The following is an 18,538-nucleotide window of genomic DNA, read 5'->3' as shown; positions in this document are numbered from 1 at the left end:
GCATATTTTTGACACTGTTCGCATCTTTTGACATAATCTGCGGCTTCCTTTTTCATAGTGGGCCAGTAGTATCATGCCCGAATAAGGCATCTGACGAGGGTTTTGTTGCCTGTATGGGCACCGCAATGAACTTCGTGTACTTCTTCGAGCACGCACCTTGTCTGACTCGGCCCTAGGCATTTAGCCAAGGGACCGCCGAACGTTCTCTTGTAAAGGCCGTGATTTATGAGGTTGTACCTGGCCGCCTGCATTCGAAGCTTTTTGGCTTACTTTTGGCCTTTTGAGAGTGTTCCCTCCTGCAAATATGTCATGATGCGGTTGCGCCAGTCCCAAGTCAAATTTATAGAGTGTACCTCAATTCGGTCTATTGACGAGTAGATGAGGGTGACCACATTATCCTTGGTGATATTTTTGGTTGTTGCTGCCAGTTTGGCGAGGCCATCTTCTTCGATATTTTGCGCTCGGGGTATCTGGTCGAGTCGGCATTCATCAAATTCTGGCAGTAGTTTATGGATTTCTGCCTGATATTTCTGTAGCCTTTGCTCCTTGATTTGGAAAGTCCCGCTAACTTGGTTAACAACAAGTTGCGAGTCGCATCTGAGGATGACTCATCGTGCTCCGTATTTGAGGACTAGCTTTAATCCTGCAATTACGGCCTCATACTCGGCCTCATTGTTAGTCATTTCGGGGCACCGTATGGATTGGCGAATCACTTCGCTTGTTGGGACTTCAAGTACGAGTCCCAGTCCAGATCCCGACGCATTAGATGCGCCACCGGTGTAAAGGACCCAGAGGTCGGGCTATCCAGGAGAGGTGCGAAGCGTTTCCTGCTCGACCTCGGACAATATTTCGGCACTGAAGTCGGTGAGTACCTATGATTTTATCGTCGTTCGCGGCTGATATGTTATATCGTGATCGCTCAATTCTATGGCCCACTTGGCTAATTTTCCCGACAATTCGGGTTTATGCAGGATGCTCCTTAGGGGGAAAGTCGTCACCACCGATATGGGGTGACATTGAAAATATGGTCTGAGCTTTCGTGAAGCTACGACCAGTGCCAGAGCCAGTTTCTTAAGGTGGGGATACCTCGTTTCGGCATCGACCAAGGTTTTGCTGATATCATAAATCGGAGATTACGTACCTTTGTTTTCGTGGACCAAAACTGCGCTTACCGCGACTTATGAGATTGCTGGGTTGACTAGGAGGCGTTCGCCGGGTTCTGCTTTGGCAAGTAGTGGTGGTGAGGAAAAGTATGTCTTTAGTTTTCTTAGGGCCTCGATGCAGTCTAAATTCCATTGGAGCCCGTTGTCTTTTTTCAGCACATTGAAAAACTTATGTCATCTGTCGGATGACCGTGAGATGAACCTTGACAGGGCGGCTATCCGGACAGTCAGCTTTTGTACCTGTTTTTTGCTGGTTAATATTTCGGGTATTCCTTCGATGGCCTTGATTTGGTCTGGATTGACTTCGATGCCTTTTTGTGATACCAAGAAACCGAGAAATTTGCCCGAGGTCACGCCAAAGGCGCATTTTTCGGGGTTTAGCTTCATTCCGTACCGTCTTAATATGTCGAAGGCCTCTGTAAGGTGGTCGATATAGTCCTCTTTCCATTTGGATTTGACCAACATGTCATCAATGTAAACTTCCATTGTTTTTCAGAGTTGGTCTTTAAACATCTTGGTGACCAACCTTTGATACGTGGCCCCTGCGTTCTTTAACCCGACTGGCATAACCTTGTAACAGTACGTTCCCTGATGGGTGATGAAGGTAGTTTTCTCCTAGTCTTCCTCCTCCATGAGGATTTGGTTGTAACCCGAGTAGGCATCCAAAAAGCTCCGCAGTTCGTGTCCTGCTGTTGCGTCGATGAGTTGGTCGATATGAGGCAGAGGAAAAGAGTCTTTCGGGCATGCTTTGTTTAGATCTGTGAAATCCACACACATCTGCCATTTCCCGTTTTTCTTCTTTACCATGACCACATTTGCGACCCATTGGGGATATTTTGACTCTCGGATAGAACCATTGGCGAGCAGCTTATCAACTTCATCGTTGACGGCCTCATTAATTGCGGCGTTAAATTTTCTCCTTATTTGTCGCACTGGTGGATAGAGCGAATCGACATTCAACTTGTGCGTAGCGATGTCTTTGGGGATGCCCGGCATATCTGAGTGGGAGAAGGCAAACAAATTGGCATTGTTAGCTAAGAATTTATGAAATATACCTGGTTCTGTGAGATTGTGCCCGATATAAGCCTTTTTGTGTTGTCGCTGCTGTTTAGTTGGACGGGATCGAGATCTTCTACTGTCGACTTAGCGGCTTCCGCGATGTCGGGATCCTTGATAACGTATATCTGTGCGTCGGATTTGGTTCCCGACATTGCTAATTGTTATGCCTCCACGCTTGTTCCCTTTAGTTGTTGGGTGTGTGTGCAATCTTGGGCGATACGATAGCATTCTTGAGCAGTGCGATGTTCGCCTCGGATACTGAATACTCCCCATGTAGTAGGGAACTTGATTACTTGATATAGGCTTGACGGGATGGCCCTCATGGCGTGTATCCACGGTCGTCCTATGATGGCGTTGTAGGCTGTATCTTGGTCCATGATATGAAACATTGTTTCAGGGTGACTCCTCCGGCCAAAATGGGTAGCGTTATTTCTCCAGAAGTTTGCTCAACTGCATTATTAAAACCTGTTAGTGTTATGCAATGCGGTATTATCTTGTCCTCGAGTCGCATCTGTACGAGGACTCGAGGATGGATAATACACGCGCCGCTTCCGTCATCTACCATTATTCTTTTCAAATCAGTATCTGAAATACGTAAAGTAATGACAAGAGCATCGTAATGAGGGAAAGTCAAACCGCCGGTATCTGACTTATCGAAGATGATACTGTCTTCGAGGTCATCATACCGTTCGTGGGTGATCGACCGCTTGAGTTTGTGTGTAGTGGAGAATTTAACATGGTTGATTGCTGCTTCGTCGCCTCCGCTCGCGATCATTTGGACATTACGAGCAGGGGAGGGTGGCTTTGGAGGCCCCTGGTGCTATTCACGTCCGCGGCCGAAGTTGGCTCGCCCCCGGTCGCTCATTAATTCTCTCAAGTGCCCTTGGTTCAGCATTCTCACTACCTCTTGCCGCAGACCTATTCAATCCTCAGTTTGTGGCCCCGCTCCTGGTGGAATTCACAAAGGGCGTCTGACTTCCGAGTATTCGGGTCGGACTTCATCTTTTGTGGCCATTTCACCTTCGTGCCGAGCTTCTCTAGTGCATACACTATTTCTGAAGGGGAGACACAAAAATTGTGAGCAGATAAGAGCGGGGGCATACCTCTTTCGTTTCACTGAGTCCCGGTGTGAGGCCTGGGAGGCCCTTCCGGGTGTCGAGGAGGTGGTGGGACGGCTGTTCGGATGTAGGGCTGATGTCTTTCTCAGCGGAGACGGGGACCCAGCTGATCCCTTCAACCGTCAGTACGACGAACTTTCCTCGATTCTACTTGAACTGATGTCAGCCGCTGGGTCGGACCGTTGAGATCGTCCTCGTCGGCTCTCACCTCGGCGCAATAGGCATTGTGAATTTCTTCCCAAGTGGTGGGATGTATTTCATGATCCTGTTTAATAGTTTTCTAGTTGCTCTCGACCTGTTCCTGCTTAACCCGTTCTGGAAGGCTGCTACCGCCATCCCCTCTGATACATTTGGCAGGCTCATTCTCACCCTGTTAAAACGGGCGAGGAAGTACCTGAGTCCTTCGCTAGGCGATTGCCTAACGGCGAATATGTCGTTCACCCTGGCTTCCGCCTTTTTAGCTCCTGCATGAGCGGTGACAAACTTGTCGGCCATTTCCTCGAACGTTGCTATTGACCGTGCCGGCAATTGTGAGTACCAGGTTAGGGCTCCCCCTATTAGGGTTTCGCCGAACTTCTTCAGTAGCATCGATGGAACTTGCTCCTTCGAAAGATCGTTTCCCTTCACCGCCGTGGCGTAGTGGACGATATGATCTTCTGGGTCTGTCGTGCCATCGTATATTTTCAGGTATGGTGGCATTTTGAAGGTTTTGGGAATGGCATGGGGAGCTGCTTCCTCATTGTACGGTTGCTCGACGAATCGACCAACGCCTCATTTTGGTAGCAACTTTGGGGCGCCTGGTATCTTGTCGACCCTTGCTTGGTGCTCCTTCATCTGGTCACGGAGTGCCTTGTTTTCGTTTTCCATATCTTCCATTTTCTTTAGAATGGTTGTGAGTGCGTCATTACCTGCACCAGTTGTGGTGTAAGTGTTACCTGTTTGGGGGACGGACTGCTCGCCAGTTGTTGTTGTGATATCTAACTTGTGCGGTGTTTCTATTCTCTCTTTGGACGGGTCTGTCGAGTATGTTGTTTAGAGTACTTGTCAGCCATTCTTCCAGTAGCTTTTTCACTGTCGGTGGTGCTTCCTCAGTTATTGACGTGGAGGCTCCTTTTTCGCGTGAAGCTGTTACGCTTTCGCGAGGGGGAGGTGAGACGCTCCACTTGGGCGTAGCATTTGCTGTCGCATTCTCTTTGTCTTCTCTGCCATCTTCGTTGATGGTGTTCAAGATGTTGGTGGTGACACCTACTATCGTTTTCAACCTCGCGTCTTCTTTTCCTGCCATTGCTAGTTTGTACAAACAAGGAAGAGATTTTTTTATGATCTAGAGAGAATTATAGTTTCAACAAAAAAACTCCCCACAGACGGCGCCAAACTGTTTGAGCAAATAATTGCTAAACTAATTAGTAACAAGATAATGGGGTGAATCTCAGTTGAGCTTAATAAATCCTAGATCAAATAGAGCGAGATTATTGTATAGTGAGAAGAGTTTAAGAGCATTAATTAATGAGTTCAATATACTAAGATTGATGAAATATGTAATATCATAAATGTATAATAAATACAAGAAACGACAATGATTATAGCATAAAGGATCTTTCACCCAATAATGGTATGATTGGGTGTTTCTTCTTTCTCACGATGTGAAAAGGTATGCAGTTGATATGAATGCGGAATCTTTGAGATTTATGGATGAAAGTTGAATAACATGTGCTTGGATAAAGTGAACAAGACAACTCTTTCGTATATTCTTCTCTCAACTTTACAATATGATTCTTGGTTCCCAAAAAGGCAGATCCCCCCTTGGTTCTCTCTCTCCTATTTATAAGGGACATTCCCAAAAAACCCTAAAAAGTACAACATAGAGAATATCCAAAGAAATATTCTTCTTGTCTATTTCTGAGTTAAAGTTACCGTTGCTACTCTATCTTAGTCGTCCGCTTCTAGTCGTCGGCCTTTATTTGGACAACTGTCGGTCGTTGTGCGGTCGACCCCTTCCTATGTCCTGCTTATCCGTTACCGTGGTTATCAAATTTGGACCTATACAAACATTTCGTGAAAGACTCTCTTTGACATGCCAAGTAATACCTTGCACTACACTCAAATCCTCATAGCTGATTGCTCAAATAAGATGAAACTAAAATTTTAAATAACAGTGTTACTATCACATATGAGGTCTAGTATATTCGTTATTTGAGCAACAGGGACTTGTATTCCATGTGTCCATTTACTTTGTTAGTGATTTTAAGCGACAAGCACGAGACAATGGTGATAGTAAAAACTCACCGTCACAGAATGATAATTACTACCAGGGATGTATAAACCGAACTGGAAAATCGCACCAAATCGAAAATCAAGCCAAACCGATTAAAAAACCCAATTAGATTTGGTATTGAATAAAAAAATTCGAACCAAACCGACATATAAATATATAATTTAAGACTTTTTATAGAATTTTCTTTAAAAAATATCTAGAAATATTTGTGACTCACTTATGGGATGTAATATTTAGTAGTAAAATATAAAGTGCTCCATATTTATTAACTTTAAATAATGGGTTGTATGATCATTTTTTTTTATCAAGTGTTAGTGACATGCGTCAATCTTCTTATTTTTTCATATTCATATGTCAAGATCTATTAAATTCTTATATTTTTTCTGAATTTAAAATGGTATGTCGATAATTTAAAATTAAATAGAACATATCATATATAGGTTTATATATATTTTTATGTTTAATTATTAAATTCGATTAGCTTGAAAATGCATATCAACGTAAAATTATTGTCAGACAACTAGAAAATATCACGTCTTACTAAAAAAATTCTTTCATAAGAATATTTTAACAAAACATATATTTGTCAAATTTTTCAATTTTTACTAAACATATATTTACTTATAAAAAATTTAACAAAGTAAAAGTTAAATAATATTTATATAACAAAAAAAAAATCTAAAAAGCCCAACAAAACCGAACCAATCCAAATCAATTATGCCCGGTCCATGTACATCCCTAATTACTACTACATTTCAATCTCAAGCATGTTATAATTGATTATATGAATCATATATCACGGTACATTTAAGCTCATTTCAATTCAATATAATAAAAAAGTAACTAGCTCACATCCTAACGATTTTCCATGTCCTTTTACTTGTTAGTGATTTTAAGCGACAAGCACGAAATAATGGTGATAGTAAAAACTCAATTTCACAAAATGATAACTATAACTACACTTCAATCTCAAGCAAGTTAGGATAACGCTTCATTTAAGCTCATCTGGATTCAATATTATATATAAAATTAAATAAAAGGACTACAATTCTTTGGGATGAGTTAATGTATAATGTTATATTACACTTTACATTGGTAGTTCCTCATCCTTGTGGAAGAGATGAACAAAAGGATATGATGTGTATCACCACTTGGTCATAATTTAAGGGGCAAAATATTCTGTATGATGGAAGGGTTTTGAAGATCCATGGCCCAACTTGAAGCTTCTAACAACACACAGCAATCTACAACTTGAATGCTGGGCTATTAAAAATTACAGGCTCACACAGATGCATGATCAAAGAAAAGTCTTTAATCATTCTCAACACTCGATGCTTCCCATAGCACACTTGCTGATCGCTGTAGCAATTTCATAAATCTCTCCTGGCTTAAGGTTATTCAAATAACATCACATAACACAAGCCATCACAAAAACTTATGACTTCCCCTGTTAGCTATGTCAGGCAACCAATTTGTCAACACACCGATATTGGAGATTTTCGACAAATGAAAAGTTTCACCCGCTTATTTTGTTTTCGACAATAAATCAGATGTGCAAATCTGCATGTCCAAGTGTTCAGTCAATGAGAATATGAATGAAAAATGAAGAATCACAGATACACAGAGCAAATCAACAGAGGAGGAGAGAATTACCTACACTAAAGGAGCAAGACTGCAGGTGCCAAGGAAAATCTTTATTTCAATATCTATCTTCTCTCTCTGGTATATTATCTTCTACTTGTTCTTCTACTATATACCAATTACTGTATAGAGAAAGCTCGGATCACCTCAACTACTGGTGCCTGGCACATTGGACACTTGGCTTTTTCATGGACCAATTTTTCTGCGCATTCTGAACATGTGCACATGTGGCCACACCTGCACCCAAGAAGGAGAAAAAAAGCTCTTTTAGGACCAAACTAAAAAGAAGAGGTGTCCATAAGACTGCCGAAAACAGCATGATTAAACTTGAGGAATAGATGAAGGACAACGATGGTTCATAGGTTCACTTCAAAGAGTAAAGAGAGTCAGAAAAGCATCATGTGCACTTAATAATTGAAAGGAGGACAAGGATGTTTCATATTTACCTGTACAGCAAAGAATCTATATTGTTATTACAACACAAGCAACATAATCCTCTTCTCACTTTATCCCATTTGGATTCATCGTTCAGCAGACTATCCACACAAACATCCACATCTGATTAACCGAAAAACAAATCACCAAAAGTGATAAAAGCTTCTAGCTGTCAGGGATGAACTGTATAAGATAGATTATCTACAACTCGGGAAGAGAAAAAAATATTGTAATGGACACAAAACCCACAAAGGCATGAAACCAAACCTGTTGAACCAGCACACCGATTTAGGGCTGCAGAAACTTCTTGGCGAACCAACCGCTGCAGCTCAACTTGCATTTCCATGCATGTTTGAAGCATCTTTTGCATATCGTTCATCCTCTGGTGAAGTATAGCCATGTCAATCTTCAGTTCATTGATGATATCCCACTCCTGCAAAAGATCAAACAGGTACGAATTTCATTGTAAGAACTATGATCATGTAAAACAAGAGAAGGGTGCGACTATGTTGAGTTTATTAACGAAAACATGCTTATAGTGAGAAGTTACTATGTCTACTAAAAACTCAAAGTAGAACAAAGAAACGGGGAACATATCCTAACTCGCAGATTCAGCATGTGCCTTTGAATACCAGAGGTGCCTTAGTTACAATGATCATCATACTTTTTGCACATGGACGCTCCAACAACAAACAGAAAGCAACTACTCTAATCAACTTCCTTAAGAACTTCCAGTAGTTCATGTGAAATGAGAGAGACTTACTAATTCTCCCATGCGCTGATGTGGATTTTGGCGAGGCAAATTCTGATCCTCGGGTTCCTGATTCCAATGTGGCCGAGAAGGTGCCTCTTGAGGTGGAGTCATAGCAAAGGGATTTCCCTCCATATTTATCTGAGGCCCATCTCGAATAACATTCTCCTGCTGCTGCTCGTGCTCTGCATCAGATGGGTATAAGGATGCTTCATCCATATCCCAGTCAAAAGAAGCATGACCTTGTCTTTCAACATAAGATTGTATTAGCTGGTTTAGACTCTGACGGAAACTGCTATTAAGCAGATTAGAGACGCGCCTCCTAAAGCATGAACAAAGTTGTTAATTACGTGAAACTTCACTAAATGTCATACAAAAAATGCAGAGTGCGAAAAGATGGGGGACTTTACCTGCTTAGAAGTTCTCGGAGTTCAATGCTATAAACATTGTCGTCATCTGGTATATAAAATGTATCAACTCTTCCAATGGATCCATCATCCTGGCCAGAAGGCGTGTCAAACCAATCATCAATTGCCTCTTCATGCCACTCATCGTGTGGTTCTTGTGCATGGTTTTGTTCTTCAATGCCACTTCCCAACCTTTCCGGATAAGATTGATTAGGAGCACCTTCCTGCGAATCTCCACCCATGTTTTCTGTGGGGTCATCTACCCATTCATTCTGAACAGCATACAAATGTTGTGACTCACTTTCCTCGTGTTCTGTTACAAATATCTCTGGGTCTTCCACTTGCTGCAAATTTCTTTCTTCGTGCTCTGCAATAAATTCCTGTAGCTCCTCTGCTTGAGCTGATGAACCTTCCCAGTCATAATCTTCAAAGACATTTCTCTCGAAGTCACGAAAAAGACCATCTACCACATCACGAGAATCACTTGCTTCACTTTGTGGTGCATCATTGTCATGGAAGGTTGCATGGTATTCTTGTACATGACCTTGCAGATTGCGTTCAATAGCCGCAGCTTCGGGCAACCATCCATCACCAGCATTTTCCACCAAGTTTCTATTGCCATTATTTTGTATTTCAGGTAAACTACAAGAAAACTCCAAATTCGACGTGGCTTGCTCGTTATCTTCATCTCCTCCAGCTTGCTCAGAAGTTACAGCTATTTGGTCAATGTTATATTGATGATTCACATGCTCAAAAATAGTGTTTTCTGAGTTCACTACCACATGAAACCCATTGATCTCTCTCTCTTCATTAGTAAGTTCAGCTTGATCATAGCATTCGTCTATTACCTCTTGTCCACTATTTGATTGAGATGGTTGAGGGTCATACTTTGCAGAGGATGGCTGCATATTACTTGTAGAACCACGCACATTATCGTCCAATCTGGACAAAATTTCTTCCCTGTTTCAAAACATTTCATGTGTCAGGTAAGACTGTTGGCTAGAAGAGATTATGTTTGATAAATACTATTTATGTGAATAAATGCACCTTTTGGCTGACAAAAGAGGACACTAAGCTAATATTACCGCAGAGCGAGAGCAACTCAAAACATGCAAACAGGCAGGATGCAAAATTCGAAGATTTATCAAAGGAAGCAACAAAAAAGAAAAAGCTACCAAGCAGTTTCTAACAAAGAGAGTTGATGGGTTATAATTGTGAGAGCTAATGTTTTGTCAAAAAGAAAAAGAAAAGAGATCAAGATAGAACCAATTCTCCTCCCCCACTCCCCACTCCCCACCCCCCACACACAGGGGTGCACGCAAAAAATTTCGTAAGCGGTAGCGACATTTAAAAGTGCACAACTCATTTTAACGACATTGTATTTTTAAAAAATCAGATCATATTAATAAAACTTAATTCAAGTTCATTATTACAACTCACCTCAATGAACTTACGATTTTTGAAATATATTTATAATAGCGTCGAAATATATTCAACTTTTGTTGATACGAGGCATTTGTACATGCTAAGTGGTTTTGCCGCACTTCTCCTCCCCCACTCCCCACCCCCCACACAGGGGTGTACGCCAAAAATTTCGTAAGCGGTAGCGACATTTAAAAATGAACAACTCATTTTAACGACATTGTATGCCAAAAAAAATCAGATCATATTAATAAAACTTAATTCAAGTACATTATTACAACTCACCTCAATGAACTTACGATTTTTAAAATATATTTATAATAGCGTCGAAATATATTCAACTTTTGTTGATACGAGGCATTTGTACATGCTAAGTGGTTTTGCTCGCACTCACCTTTGAATAGGTCAGGGGTTCAATCCCTTCTGAGCACTATTTAAAAAAAAAACGAAGTCCAAAACATTAAGCAAAATACAGGTCGAAATTGAGATTCGAACTCCCGACTTAAGCTAGAGAGAAGAAGCGTTCAACCAGTGAGCTGAGACGTTTTATTTGTTAAGTGGTTCATTTTATATTATGTAACTGCTTTCGCATATTAATTATATGTGTATTTAATATAAAAAATTCGAACACTGCTCGGCCTGAGGTAAATCCCTACCCCCCCCCCCCCCTCTCCCCCGGGGTCTGCGTGCACCCACTGCCTCTCCAACCTGCTAGATAAGTGAGTTACTGCCTCTGAAATAGCTCATTACTTTGAGGTGGAATAAAAACAAAAAAAATTCTAGAGAACAATACTTAAAATTTAGGTCCACTTTTTACCTTAAATCAGACACAGTATGTCTTTGCCTCAGTAAGCCCAGCTCACTTGCTGCATTTGAAGCAGTTCTTTCACCATTTGTCAATCTTCCATTTTGCAGAAACCTTCCCTTGAGTAATGACTGCAAACACAAGGTTTTACTGCATTACGAGCAAGCACAAGGTTGCAAATAATCTAGAGATGAAAGTCAGAGAAGCTGAATGGAAACAAGGACATGACACTAAGGACCCCCCAATTTCTTGAAGACTAAGGATAAATATGTTGTATGCACATCAATCTTGTTATGCATGTTGATAAGCTACAGTCAAATAATCGACGTCATAAAATTTATTATCAAACAAGTAATCGATAGATCAACATGCCTTAATCCCGAACAAAATTGAAATCGGCTACATGGATCCTATATCAACCATTCCGCTTAATTGGGGCCCAATCTCTTAAAAGTAATACTTAATAAGATTTCATGAAGCAACGTTTAGTCAAACTGGAAATTAATATTGCGATTTTTAAATCAATTCTACGATATTAGTTTCATATTACTAGAGAGAAAATACTAATTTCATATTATTAGTGATTCAGATATACCTTGATCTACAATGCAGCATTGTGACTTGCGACCAAGTAGAGAGACACATGGCACCTATATTTTAGCACACTTTTTAGTTAATCATAAATAATTACTACTTTTAAACACCCCCAAGGATATTAACCATTATAAAGTGAAGTATTTCATCTTATTGTGATCAACTTTAGCTAAGTGAACTTGCACGAATGTTAGCAAACTTTATCAATCTCCTTGTTTTTGTTTAGATCTTTATCGTTTTCCCTCTTTTTCCTAGCATTATTTTTTTTGCATTTGTTCTCAAGGACATGAGAACAATGCATGTAAACCCCTTCATGAAGCCATGTGATAAATCTTGAAGCTTTTCTGATAACAATAGACTAGAACATATTATTATCACAATCAAGTTTAACTTTGATGTCATAAATAAGGAGAATTCTGTTCCTCACTTTCCACGTATGATATACAGCAGGAGAAAGGTAGTAGTGCAAGTCCTTGCAATATTGTTATATTCTAGGGGGGGAAAGGAAAAAGGAAAGCATTTCTACTGAAGCCTAACCTGAATCCGATTACGATAAGCAAAGTCTGATACAGGCTTACACTCCAACAGTCCCTGAAGTTCTTTTTCCCTTTCCCTCTGAGACCTCATCATTAAATCAACGAGAGCTTGTCTGCCACAGAGTCTTCTGCGCAAGGTCTTTCTCTCTCCATTTTGTGAATGATCAACCAACAAACCATCACGCGCTTGTTCAGATTGAGAGCCGGTTTCAGTAGCAACTTCATCTCTAGGAGAACTTGTGCCACTCTGATGAATATTCGTTTGCACCCGCTCCCTTATGATTCTCACCCTTCCGTGTTCATTTTCCCCTAAACACTGTGTCTTAGAACAGTTGTTCACATGTGAGACATTTAATGACTGTGAATGAGACTTTCCACCAGTGTTCATCCACTCCTGAATAATCTGCCTCACTCTTTCGCGTTCAACCTCCCCAAAATCACTAGATTGATCTGAGCTAACACTTCGGCCATCATCAAAGTAATTGTCCAGCTCGATATGGCTTTGAGATGTACATCTTTGATTCTGGTCCTCATTGGCACCACAGTCAAAATTCTCAACGTCACTCCTCTGTGGTCTTTGCCTATCTCCAGTAGGAGCATAGGAATTACTCACGACGTGCTCGCCCTCAAGCTCCCTCCACATTTGAAGAATAGATGAAGCCCGGGTTCTCGGCCTATCATGTTCACCCCGTTGCCTCGAGACCGAGGGCTGAGACTCTATAAATAAAGAAGAACCAAATGCAGAAATATTATGCAAGCCAGCAACAGCCATACTCTTGCCCAGGTTCAGTGCTTTCAATTCGCAACCATTGTAATAATCACCCAGATCTAGGAACTGGTCGATCTGTTCATGATGCATCAAGATTATGTTAATTATCGCAAGAACTAATTACCCGCATAGCCAAATAGTCATTTCCAACTTAAGTGATATATTTATAAAGCTAAAATGCACCAAAATCAGCAAAATTCAAAAAAAAAAAAAAAATACAGCCCATGATTCTGTTGCATAGCCTGATATGCACCAGGATCCAATATAAGTATGTAGATTGAATCATAAGAAATAACTTGATATTTTACTTAACCACAAATGAAACAAAAATTTATCCCCAAAACCTCCCAACAAGTAATCCAAAGAAAACCTTTTCCTTTTTCTTTTTCTTCTTTTTTCGCTGAATGGGCCTAAAAAAAGGAGAAAGCGTGATCTGACAGATCTTCTTTTGCTCTGACAAAAGGATAAAAAGTAAAATTCAAATTCAAATCTGAGAAGTACTACTCCTTCAAAACGGCAAAACATTCCACCCCATCAACTCAGCTTCACCCAGAGAAACAAGAAAAAAAATAACACTAAGAATTCAACTTGAAGAACAAATTAAGAAGATTTCCATAGTGTTCGCAAAAATCTCTTAATAAATTTACATAACAGAAGTCAAATAAACTATTCTGAATTCCAATACAACTGGAAACACTGGCAAATTAAGCAACATGAACTGTATAAAGCATGTTTTGAACATAATATTAAACAATGCAATACCACAAAATATCAAAAGCGGACAGAATATGATTCTTCATTATTGAAAATTGTGGAAGAAAGAAAATGAGAACTTACCTTTAGCCTTTAACAGCTCCTTTGAACTCAATTGTTGACTCCAGACTCAAAGAATCAAAAAAACCCACCAACCAAAAGACAACAAGGTTGCAATATGGTGTGTGATTTTCAGAGATAATAAAGAGGAAAAAGAGAGGAAAAAACAGTTTTTGGTCGAAGAGAGAGAAATATAAGAAGCTAAAAATGGAAGGAGAAATTTATTAGGAAAGAAATAATTGAAGGAAGGGGACACGTCACTCTTTTTGGCCCATTTATTTATTTCTTTTCTTTAACCCCTGAGCTTTCGCCGTAGCTCTAACGTCTATTTTCCTTTTTATATTTTGGGGTTGTACTTTTGGCCCTTCAATTTTTTCATATTAAATCCAACTATTCAAATGTGATGGGATGTGCAGAAGGGGATATATTAAGAGCTTGTTTGGACATAAGAACTTTTTTATTTTTTTCCGAAAAAATTTTAATTTTTGTCGAAATTAATGGTTGGCCATAAAATTTTTAAAATTTTTACTTAGATCACTCAAAAAGCTTCAAAATAAATTTAAAATTACATTCTTATCCAAACACAGCTCTAATTTTTAAATAGCACTTTTCCTTGAAAAAAAATTTCACTTTTTTTTGAAATTTTACAATTTTTATGTCCAAACGTCCGCTAAGATTCAAAAAAGTAAATATATAAAGAAGGGGATAAAATACGTAACCTCAATCAAACGTCATAAGGTGAGCATACTCGTCCTAAGATTGCCAGTTATATAACCTATCTAACTTCATATGATTATATAATGGTAGATCATTTGTAAAAATTTATCTTGTAATAGTTGACTTAGTATATTTAATTATTAATTAATTAATTAAAATATAAATTTTTGATTCCTATATATAAAAAGAAGTTATGATATTTATAGTATTTAATAAAGTTTAGCCTCATATATGAATAGCAACATGAATTTGACGTAATACATCAATAGTTTAGTGCTTGATAATTCATTAAATTTGTGAAGAACTGAAGATTAACAAACAAATAAATTAAAAGTCCACTTATCAATAAATTGAAATATATTAAACAAAAACTTCAAGGACAAATAGGAATTTATCAATATCTAAGGGACTAAAAGCACCAGTATCCTTTTTCTATCTTTTTGTTCGTATGGGAAGGAATCGAGGAAATGGGTGCTTGCCACGTGGGTGACTGTTATTTTCAGCAGGTGATATTAGCAGGACTTTTTTTTTCTTTTTCACCTTTGCCTTTTTAGCTTTTTCTTTAATTCAACGGTAAGCTGTGGCGCGGGTTTACAGTGATTTCCCAACGACGTCGTTCTCACTTCATTTTACTCTTATTATTTCTAGAAATTCTAGCGTTTGCAAGTTGCGACAGCTATTGACTTGTCTGTCCGAAAAGATATTTCATTCATGAGAACTATTATTATTAATTTGGTAATTTAGCACTTGGCAGTCGAATTATCAGATAAACTTCTAGCATTAGATTGGGATATACATTATCATGTATTTGTATAGAATGTTAACGTCTTATTATAAAAGATTAAAAGGGGAGCCTAAAAATTATGCTTTTTTCATATTACTTATAAGTTTCGCTTTATTGATGTTTGCATTAGAGTAGGTTGTTTACAACACATCCCTTTAGGCGCGGCCCTTTCATTGACCATGCGTGAATGCGGAATGCTTTGTGCATGGGGCTGCTTTTTTCGTTAACATTTATGGCATCTCTATAAAGCACTGTTTCAGGGAAGGAAACGAGGCGGCAGACTCGCTATTCAAATTCAGTTTCTGATAGCCAATTGTTCTTCAATGAAACTAATTTGCCTAATGAATTGAAGCCAGAGGCGCCCTTCGAATGGACAGAATGCAAATTCCAACCTTTAGGATAAGGGCAGAAAAACATTCTGGTTTGTTCTTCGAACCACCATAAGCACCATCGGAAGAGATACAATGTACTCGAATCCTCATTCGTCCGGTAGCTCTTTCCTCTCCTTTCTGTAATGTGCTCGCACAACCCAAAACCTAGGCCTTAGTCAATTACTGTTACATGTATTTGGCTCTTTATTCCCGGAGGTTTTGGTTTTATGTCCTCCTCCTTTGTATCTTTTGCTCATCAAATAAATAAGGTAGGGATCCAGCAAGCACCTCAGGATATGAAAACCTTGGTGAATGGATTAATAAAAAATAAAAATAAAAATTATAGTTAATGAAAGAAATTTACTCACACACGTTTATATCAATTCAATAGACACATGATAATGTCTTTACATAAAATTTTGTCATCTTGATCAATTATAGTTAATTAATATGTATTGTCACCTCAATTTTATCATTAATAATGATAAAATAATAAGATTGGTATTAACATTAGGTGTAGAAACTGTCTTTTCGCAATGCAATTGTGAGTAACTTGTATATTCATCACTATGCTTAAAAGAAATTAAGTGGAAAGCCATTAAAAAATTAAGGTTTCATGTATGATAAAATTATTGAGAATCAGGTTTTATAAACCCCATAGATTAGGACCTAACTTTAATTTGAATTTTACTTAAAATATGTTTTGAAATTGCTCCTTCCTAGCATTACCTTTTAAAAGGCATATACAACATGACCATTTTCCTTATAATTATACTGAAATGCAGGCTTAATTTCTTGACTCTTTCTTTCTCTATGGCTTATATAGTACTGTCACATGAGCTTAGAATTGAAATTTGAGGCTGCTAATTAAGTGCAGTTACAAATCCTACAGCTTAAACGACATGGTTCAAAGGATAAATGTTAAAAAATATCCATATTAGGATAATTATAATGCGACTATACCAGCTGCTGATAAAGGGAAGACAGTATTTCATGTTTCCGGCTTCTATACACTCAAAAGAAGAAATTGTGTTGTGAGATGAGTAACTAACTATATACATTCAATAATCATTTGTCAACATCGTTCTTAAGTCAGGGCAAAAAAGAAAGAATCATAGTATCGTCTATAGGGGTGTACATAGATTGGGTTGGTTCGATTTTATCAAAATCAAACCAAACCAACTATATCGGTTTGGATTGGTTCGGTTTTATCGGGTTTTCGGATTTTTTTATTATATGAATATTATTTCAATCTTACTTTGTTAAAGTTATAATAAAGTTTTGATAAGTGAATATATGTTTAGTAAATATTGAAAAATTTGACAAACATATGATTCAATAAAATATTCTAATGGGGGAATTTTTTAGTTACACATAATAGTTATTTTCTTAGTCGTCTAACAATAATTTTTCGTTAATGTATGCTTTCAAGGTTAACACATGAGAGGATCCCAAATATTTCTACATGGTTTAAAGAAAATTCAATATAAAGTCTTAAAAATAGATATAAAATTTATATATCTATATGACGGTTTAGTTCGGATTTTTTATTCAATACCAAACCAAATCAAACTAAACCTAGTTGGTTTTTTTAATCGGTTTGATTTGATTTTTCGATTTGATACGATTTTCTGTTCGATTTGAACACCAATAATCGTCCGAGCAAGGAATACAGAAACCGAGTTTTGTCAATTAAGGCGGGCTCAATAAACTTGAAATTACTTGTAACATAAGTGAGAAGGAACGAAAGGACCATCACTTGTTGATGTTAATGGTAAATTTCAATATCCTTGGGCCATTTTCTTGCAATAGTACAACTTTCATAGTTGAGAATTGGATTAAGTTAACCCCCCCGTTTAGCCATAGATTTTGGGTGCTTTTTAATTTAACGAAACAAGAAAACTCGTGAACTTGCATTTACACAGATTACAAGATTTTCACTAATAAAGTGGATCCCATTGTTAATTACTTCCTACAAAGTCGGCTGCTTTTTAATAATTTTTGTTATCGTATGTCATCAATCATCATCACTCAGAATTCAATTACTCCTAGCCACTAAATTCTCTTCTTTAAGAAAAAACTTAATTAAGAATGGTCCAAATCATAATTAAAGTCACAAGAGCACTTGATGTGTATATGGAGGTTTAAGAAGTAGAGAATGGGACAACGCTAATTATGGGTTATTAGTGACTTAACATCTGAAAACTTGTTCATTATCATATTATATATTAACATGTTGTTGACCCCATTTGTTACTTTAGTACAGCACTTAGTTGCATTTCCAATCATCAAATCATTATAGCACTTTTCTAAATAATGTTTGCAGCTCAAGAGAGTTATGTGGGCTTTTTGTCGTTTCAAAGCAAAACAATTTGCGTATCTAATGGAAAATGTTAAAAGGAGTACTGATAATGTACCTACGAGAAAAAGAGAAAGAAAAAAGCAAAGAAAGAAAGCTCTGACCAAAACTGAATCTTGAGAAGACTTTCACCAAACACATGTGATTTTCAGCATGGAGAAGTGGAAATGTCTCCTTTTTTTAGTACAATTTTGTGGCTTGACAATTTTGTGGCTTGTTTGGGCATGAAATTCCAACTAGCACCTAATCTTTGATTGGATCTATCAATGGTGGACTAGTTGAAAGTTTATAGAGAGTCCATTACTCAAATGGTCACTCAACTATTCCAAATTATCTCCTAAAATCACTTTACTTTCGTTTGTAACAACAAAGTCACTGAACTATGTCTACACTCAGAAGGTCACTCAACTAGATTTTTCAAATTTTGGATTGCCAAATACCTATTTACCTTCTAAATTATAAACATTTATCTTCTTTTTATTTTTCTAATAACTTTTTAAAATTGTGATTTTTCCTTTT

The 18,538-nt window shown here is 38.1% G+C and overlaps 1 protein-coding gene across 4 annotated transcripts; it reads right to left on the bottom strand.

Moving 5' to 3' along the window:
* Window positions 1-6,593: 6,593 nt before the first annotated feature.
* Window positions 6,594-13,999, bottom strand: LOC109236993. 4 transcript variants are annotated; one of them, XM_019403234.1, is made up of 9 exons: window positions 13,813-13,997; window positions 12,208-13,050; window positions 11,089-11,207; window positions 8,853-9,809; window positions 8,455-8,764; window positions 7,959-8,124; window positions 7,703-7,814; window positions 7,269-7,493; window positions 6,594-7,175 (listed from the first exon to the last, which is right to left on the bottom strand). In XM_019403234.1, exons 2-8 carry the CDS (start codon window positions 12,976-12,978, stop codon window positions 7,376-7,378), a joined length of 2,553 nt encoding a protein of 850 aa, XP_019258779.1. In that variant the 5' UTR covers window positions 12,979-13,050; window positions 13,813-13,997; the 3' UTR covers window positions 6,594-7,175; window positions 7,269-7,375. The 4 variants fall into 4 exon arrangements, with proteins under 4 accessions (XP_019258779.1, XP_019258780.1, XP_019258782.1 ...); XM_019403235.1 differs by having other exon boundaries at window positions 7,273-7,493; XM_019403237.1 differs by lacking the exons at window positions 6,594-7,175; window positions 7,269-7,493 and having other exon boundaries at window positions 7,705-7,792; window positions 13,813-13,998.
* Window positions 14,000-18,538: the final 4,539 nt, after the last annotated feature.

This window comes from Nicotiana attenuata, unplaced genomic scaffold (genome assembly GCF_001879085.1).
Source record: "Nicotiana attenuata strain UT unplaced genomic scaffold, NIATTr2, whole genome shotgun sequence".
NCBI lineage: Eukaryota > Viridiplantae > Streptophyta > Magnoliopsida > Solanales > Solanaceae > Nicotiana > Nicotiana attenuata.
Note: the sequence above shows the minus strand (reverse complement) of the source record. Positions and strands in the feature narration are given on the sequence as shown.

Coding starts and splice junctions, on each gene's coding strand:
- LOC109236993 (XM_019403234.1), bottom strand. CDS start 12,978: ATGGCTGTTGCTGGCTTGCATAATATTTCTGCATTTGGTTCTTCTTTA. Junction 11,208..12,207: donor CTTATCGTAATCGGATTCAG/GTTAGGCTTCAG, acceptor TTGTGTTTGCAG/TCATTACTCAAGGGAAGGTT. Junction 7,815..7,958: donor TCGGTGTGCTGGTTCAACAG/GTTTGGTTTCAT, acceptor TCGGTTAATCAG/ATGTGGATGTTTGTGTGGAT.